The sequence below is a fragment of the Chiloscyllium plagiosum genome, chromosome 17, assembly GCF_004010195.1.
Source record: "Chiloscyllium plagiosum isolate BGI_BamShark_2017 chromosome 17, ASM401019v2, whole genome shotgun sequence".
Taxonomy (NCBI): domain Eukaryota; kingdom Metazoa; phylum Chordata; class Chondrichthyes; order Orectolobiformes; family Hemiscylliidae; genus Chiloscyllium; species Chiloscyllium plagiosum.
This window is the reverse complement of record NC_057726.1, coordinates 29909869-29917429: the sequence shown is the minus strand read 5'-3', so window position 1 is coordinate 29917429 and position 7561 is coordinate 29909869. Positions and strand designations below refer to the sequence as shown.

Sequence of the window (7561 nt, the reverse complement as noted above, 5' to 3'; positions counted from 1 at the left end):
AGATAACTTAACCCTCAAACTACAGTCAAAAGCAATATTACAGTAGGCATTTTTTACATGACAAATATTAAATGATTTATCAGACTATACAAATATTCACAATAATTTACCTAAATGTAATTTCCAGATAAATGTATTCAAAAGCTAAACACTAACTTGTCTAAATGCTTTCTATTGTAATTTTATTCATCATCCATTTACCTAGTCCAAAAAAAAGCAAACTTGTTCCTTGATGAAAGTAAACAAAAATCATTGCTTAAAAAATACTTAAAATACCTAAGCAATGTCTGCTGTAATTGACCCTTTTAAAAAATAAACAGTGGATTCCAATACTGGATGATGTTATGCTTCTGACTACAGTACTATTTATTCCTAACTGTTGATTCCTCTGTGGGTTTAATGCACAATGTGATATAGCAGCGAAACATACAGAACACAGTGTTTCACATATTCAGTACTGTACATTCAGCTATTTGCTAAAACAGATTGGAGGGAGAATTGCAAATTTTGTCTAGGTGGCCTCAGGTTACCAAAGTGGCAACAAAAAGATACAGGAGATAAATCAAGACTTCCCTCAACAATAATAAATTCTGAATATGACAATGTTGGATGAGACCAGGTCAAATATGGAAAATTAAACTGATAAACTTCCCTAATATTTCCAGCTATTTCACTCAAAAATTCTAAGTAAAATTGTTATAACATTTCACAGAAGCTACTCATTTATAAAATGATAAATATTTAATGTACACACACCAGTGGAAACAGCAAATGTTTACCCAGAAAGTTACAGTTTCTTCATCATCTGAATCCTTACCTCAGATCAGAAGATACACAGCTCAGCAAATTCCTAAACTCAATCACCAATCTCTCAAAACTAGATAATTTCAAATCAGGACAACATCTGAAGCAGTGAAGATGGCTTCATCTCACACAGGTTTGACAGGAAATCAGAAATTTTTCCCACTTTTGAGTGTTATCCAATCAGCATTGTTGGAAATATTGAAAAATAAGAAAATGATTTTGGTATATTTATAAAAGACGTACAGCCACATCTCAACGAGTCAGCTTTTCAAAGATGGGAACACAACAGCATGACTATAAAAGCTACAGACTGTTGCTTTTAAGGCTGTATTCAAACAGGTGACCCAATAAATTCTTATACAGTCAGCATTCTGTACCCTAAGGTTTAGTTTAACCATAACCATCATATAATGAGGCACTGTGCAACTGGAATGTATAACTGAAATAAATTCTTCAATAAATCACAGTAAATCTTTTGTATCTATGAAAGCACAGATTTGCCTCTGTGCCAAAAACAGGTATCAACAAAAAAATCAACATGCGCTGGCAAAAATCCAGATGTTAAATTACAGAAACTATTTTTTCATGTTCTTTAAGCAATAGCTTGTGCTTTTATTAAAATTGTGCCTCGGTTTATCAAAGTATTTTAAAATGCAGCATCATCATTTGCTCAGTTAAAAGCAATAGTGTAGTAGTCATTCCTCTGTATCCACGATTTTTACCCTATTTTTAAACAAATACACACTCTCGAATTTCATCATTTACAGGGATTCCCAGGAATGAAACCCTCACATATATGGAGGAATTACTATACTACATTATTAATTTTAACTGGGCAAATTATATTGCTGCATTTTAAAATACTGAATAAAGAGGCATAATTTTAATAAAAGCACAATCCATTGCTTAAAGAGCATGAAAAGTAGTTTCTGTAATTTAACATTAATCACAGTATTCCAAATGGTACACAGTTTTTGCCCCCCATTAAATGTAGGTGTTCGTCAGTAGTTCCATCAACTTCCATCAATTATCCCTTAATTCTTTTAATTTCAGTTTTCCCAAAAATCTTTACTATTCATCTTTTTACAAGACAACACCAATCACTAGATTGTATTTCTATGCAGGCGGCTTAAACTGGATTTAGGTTTTGTTCGTCATCTTGTACATGCCTTGCTGAAGGTCCATCATCTCCTGTATCTTGTTTGTCTTTCTCAGCTTCAATCCAGGTCTGAGGTGGGATCATTTTCTTTGGACCAAAAGGTGGAGCACCAATAAGCGCTTCAATATCATCATAATTTAGAACTTCCTTCTCCACGAGTGCATTTGCAAGCTAAAATTAGAAGTGAAAAGATTTAGAAGATTCAGTTTTGGATTTTACATTTCAAATCATGGTGTCTAGTTTCAAAAAGATTAAATGGCATGCTATAACTTGAGTGCAGTTTCTCTGGTAGAAATTTCAAAACAAATACAAAAACAACAGAAAAAAAATATTTGAGTTAGACAAGTTATCTTTGAAAGTTACAACTGACCACGACAAGCCATCCTCACAGGAATATGCTACAGAACTGTAGCAATTTCTCAGTGACTTTGACAGCATAGTTTTTAACAAACGTCTTTAGGTATGCACGATTCCAAATTTGGTGCCATTCCAAATCATCCTTGAGAAGGTATATTTGAAGCACTGCAGTCAATCTGATGTAGATACATACAGTGCTGTAAGGAGGTCCAGTAGCTTGCAGGTGGGTTGTGTTCTCAGGCATCTGCTCCCCATGTCCTTCTAAGTGTGAGATATAAATGACACTTAGAACAGTGAATGTTTTCCTTCTAGGTGTTAGATTAGTGTTCCTTACATCTGGTATGGTACCTTAAAATCAACTTGCGTGTTGGTAGTGATCTTATTATTTTTGGTTGATTGGGAGAGAACAAATAAATCCACAATTCTCACCCTGTTGTGTATGTCACAAATGGAAATTAAGTAAAGCCAGGATTGATCTGGGCTCTCATATGACTGCTGTCAAGTAACCCAGAGACAGGCATTCTCCATCAGATTCCTATACAAATAACATCTATTTAAGCAAGTTGACAGAAGTGAATCGATGCCTATAGAACTAACTATAGCACTCTGTTCCATTCATTCATCACCCTCCTCCCCATCTTGCCATTTAGGGTAAGTTAAATCTACATTAGTTCATCCTCTTTCTCTCCACTTGAGTTCATGTCTCTGATTTAAGTTTGAGAGTTTGCCAAAAAGTTACAAATTCACTTCATAAGGTTGGATAAAAAAACTGAAAACAATAAAAGTTTAATGTGACCAGCTCGCTTTTGAAAAAGAAATTATGCATCAGAACTGCACACAGATGGCTTGATTTGTCTTCCAGTCTTATCTGCTGCTACAAATACGTTGAACAAAAACATACTTATATCGTGCTGTATCATCATAAAATAGTCCAAGATGTGTCACAAGAGCATTATGAAACTAACTTGGACATTCAGTCATATCAGATAATTCGAGCAGAGGGCCAAAACGTTGCTCAAAGGTGAAGGGGAAGGTTTTAAGATGTATTTTAGAATATCTCCTTACTATGATTTGAAGTCCCCACATTGCCCTGTGCCAGTGACTACTGCCTGGTGGGTCAGACCTCCATAATTATAAAGTGGTTCAAGAGGTTAGTCATAGCTGACATCAACTCCAGCCCACCAAACTGCCTTGATCTTTTGCAATTCGCCCACCGGTGCATCAGCTCTACAGCAGATGCTAGCTCCCTTGTTCTACACTTATTCCTGGGACATCTGCATAACAAGGATACCTATGTCAAGCTCCTACTCACTGACTGCAGCTCTGCCTTTAATACCATAATTCCAAACAAACTCATCTCTAAATTCCGAGACCTAGCTCTTGGTTTCCCTCTCTATAAGTGTATCCATAGACCGCAATCATTAAGAATAAGTGACAACACCTCCTCTACCATAATCCTCAACACCAGTGCCGTACAAGGCTGTGTACTAAGCCCCCTACCATACTCCTTATACGCTCATGACTGTGTGGCCAAACTCACTCCAACTCCATTTACAAGTTTGCTGACGACACCACCATTGTAGGTTGTATCTCAAACAACAATGAACAGAAAACAGGAAAAAGACTGAGTACTTAGCAACATGGTGTAAAGACACCAATCTCTCCACCTACATCAGTAAAATGAAGGAACTGGTCATTAACTTCAAGAGGAGGAGGGGAGGTCACATCCAGGTCTGCATGGGTCGAGAGTGCAGAGTTCCTGGGAGTGATGATCACCAACATACCCCCGTCCACCCACGTTACATGATGGTCGAGAAAGCACAACATCTGTACTTCTTCAGGAGGCTAAGGAAATTTGGCATGTCCACAAGGACTCTTACCAATTTTTACACCATAGAAAGCATCCTATCTGGACGTCACAGCATGGTATGGCAACAGTTCTTCCCAAGACTGAATAGAACTATAGAGAGTCATGAACATAGCCCAGTCTAACTCACAAACCAGCCTTCCATTCATTGACTCCATTTGTTCTTCCCACTACCTTGGGAAAGCAACCAGCATAATCAAAGACCCTCCTACTCCAGTTATACTCTCTTTTACCCTCTTCCATCAAGCGGAAGATATAAAAGTTTGAACGTATGTACAGTTTCAAAAACAGCTTCCTCACCGCTGTTATCAGATTTTTGAATGGACCTCTCAAATGATAATTTTGATCTCTCTCTGTCCCTTTTCTATGGCTGAAACACTGTATTCTGCACTCTGTTCTGTTACTCTGATGCACTTTGTATGGTACAATCTGCCTGTATAGCATGCAAAACAACACATTTCACAGTGTCTCAGTACATGTGACAACAATAACTCACTCAGGAAGGACAGGAGGGAGGAAAAGGGGGGTTAAAGGAAGGAATTCCAGAGATTAGTGTTAACAACTACAGATGCAGCTACCAAACATGCAGCAATTAAAGACAGATGTTCAAGACAGCATGGATTATATAATTACAAATATTTTGGAGGATTGTGGGATTGGAGAAGATTACAGACATAGAAAGGATCAAAACCACACACAGATTTGAAAACAAGGAGGGGAATTTTCAAATTGAGGTGTTGCTTATGTGGATGCCAGTATAGGTCATCGAACAGGTTAATGCTTAAATGGGATTGAGAGTAAGGATACAAGGAACGGGGTTTTGGATAACCTCAAGTTTATGCAGGGTAGCATGAGAGGGCATTAGAAGGACTGTTTCCTCTCAGTATGGATGCCCTCCACCCCAATTACAGCAGGCATGTTTGTGCAAATGTGATTTCCCCACTCAATATAACAAGCTGGTGCTTTTAACTGGAATTTGAATGATTCAGGAATTCAAACCAGCGTAATTTAGATGCTATCAGAAGTCTAGCCACAAAGTTTCTCAGATGCGATTCTCCAAATGAATGGTTGGGAAGCGGCTCTTTCCAGTCAGTTTCTCTTCCTATACCAATCAAGATGATAGATGCTGTCAGAAGATTCCCCAGGAGATTAGCAAAGGTATTTGGCTAAATGCTTCAATGGCAGAACTTACAAACACTGAGATGTAGCTTGGCTGGTAGTGAGAAAGACTCTTGTTCCTAAATTGTCCTACAAGCACAGAGTCTTACCTACTGCGCATGTTGATCTCAAGGTGGCTGTAGTGGTTTATGGACTGTTGTCTACTTCTTTGTGGAATATGCCTTTACAAAGAAAATCTGATGAGAGATGCAATTTTTTATTCTAAAACAAGTGTATTGACAAAAGTACTGGGACACCTCAGAGTGGAACATAGAAAGTGTAGAGAAAATAATTTCTGTTGCACAATTTAATTTTCAATTTGAAATGTTTTACTTTCAGGTTGTCTGAATCTGAATATATATTGCAAATACTCATACTACCACAATCGTATTTAGGAACCTTATGAGTGGGACACACTATATGAAGACAACTTGAATTTTATTGCAAACTCTAATATTCAGGTTGAACTGTTTGGTAAAGTATTTTTTCAAATTTATGAATAAAAGTACATTTTTGGAAAAAAATTCTTGGGAGAGGAATTCTAGCTTCTACATAGTTGACGTTTCTTGTTTGTATTCGTCAAAAACAATCCTTGCGCGACAGGAAAGCTTTGAAAGATGTATAGCTTTGAAAGATGTATAGCTCCACACAAGGTGGACGCTTTTGCCTTATGCAGAACATCTCGTTGTCTTTAGGTTGGCATGGACAAGATGAGCCAAATGACCCACTTCTATGCTGTATCATTTCTTTGGTTCTCTTCAGCTATGGAGAGTTGAAAATGGCTGAACTACACAGCAGTCTAGTCAGTTTCATCATCATGTGTCACAAGTGTAGACACAATTAGAAGTTTCAGCAAGCTGTCTTGAGCCTGCATGAAAAGGTTTAATGATCAGTAACCATACAGGAGTATGAGCAGCTGCAAGAATTAAAATAGACCAGGCTCCATTTCTTTAATTGATATTTACATCATTCATACATATATGGTTACCTTGGATAACAAGGACAAAGCATGTGATAGAGACTGCGCAATTAAGGGTTAACCTATTATGCTCCACCAGCCCACTATGCATTAGAAGAAAAAATACATTTCAATGTTCTTTTTCCAATACTTAAACCAGGCCTAATTTTATTGCCAGCAGGTGTGGCTTTTGAAGCTGCATTTTGGACCCAGGTGTATTCTCTTGTCAAAGATCTGAAAGGTATTCAAAAATTGCACCTGGTTGAACATAACAGATAATTAAGAAAATATCCTGGAGAAAGGACCCCAGTTATTTTCAGTTCTCCACTTTTCATATCATTTACCTGAGATCTTATTTTACTCGAACTCTCTTACAACATACTATTAAACTCTCAGTGCACCTGATAGTGCTTCCTATGTATAAAACAAAGAAATTGAATTTTGAAGATTTTTTAACCAAGTGTAATAGTGACTTTATAACAATAAATAACATTCAGTAATCTCAGCAGTAACCAGATGTGTGTAAAATAATCTAAAATTCACCCTCAAAGAACATTAAATAGAATTTTAAATTATACTTCAAGTATTTACATTTATCCATGAAACAAGTAATTCAACTGGGATTTCCAATTTCTGATGCTGTAATAAAACAGTTCCACAAAAAATGATCTTCACCAAATCAATCTTTAGCTGTGCAGTATCACGTTTGTGGTTTGTCAATCATGGCATTAAAGCATTGAACAATCCAATGCAAATAAGATCTGTAATTCAACCAAATATTGAGCTTAATGTGTCTTGCACAAGAATCAGAATTCAGGATGCCAAGTAGTCCAATCAAGTTGGAATGACACCAAATGACATCACATCGAATGAACAAATTCAAAAGTGACAAATAATCTGAATGTGTTATCTACCTGGCTTTTTCAGATATGAAAACTCAAAATGGTAATATTTTTGGTGACGTTGCTGATTTACAAGCAAGAGTACATGTTTGTGCAAGAAGAATGACAGTCAATATTTGAAATGTCATTTCTTCTTTGGTCAAACGGGCAAGTAGTAACTTACTGTAAGGAGTTTGTCCCGGTTATCCATTAGGAGCTTCTCTGTGTGCCTGTAAGCATTAGCCACTAACAGTTTGGCTTCCTGTGGAATTAAGAAATTGGCAAAAGGATACATGCATTATTGGGCACATCTATAAACTGAAGATATGATAATGACATGAACTAATTTAACAATGAACAACCTACTCAACTCACCC

The 7561-nt window shown here is 36.8% G+C and overlaps 1 protein-coding gene across 1 annotated transcript in view; it reads right to left on the bottom strand.

Moving 5' to 3' along the window:
- Positions 1-722: 722 nt before the first annotated feature.
- Positions 723-7561, bottom strand: part of spg7 (SPG7 matrix AAA peptidase subunit, paraplegin) — a 46678-nt gene continuing 39839 nt past the window's right edge. The window contains exons 16-17 of the mRNA XM_043707518.1: positions 7369-7446; positions 723-2134 (exon numbers count right to left, since the gene is read on the bottom strand). Coding sequence (XP_043563453.1) covers positions 1934-2134; positions 7369-7446 — 279 coding nt within the window. The 3' untranslated portion in view covers positions 723-1933. The remainder of the gene's footprint in view (positions 2135-7368; positions 7447-7561) is intronic.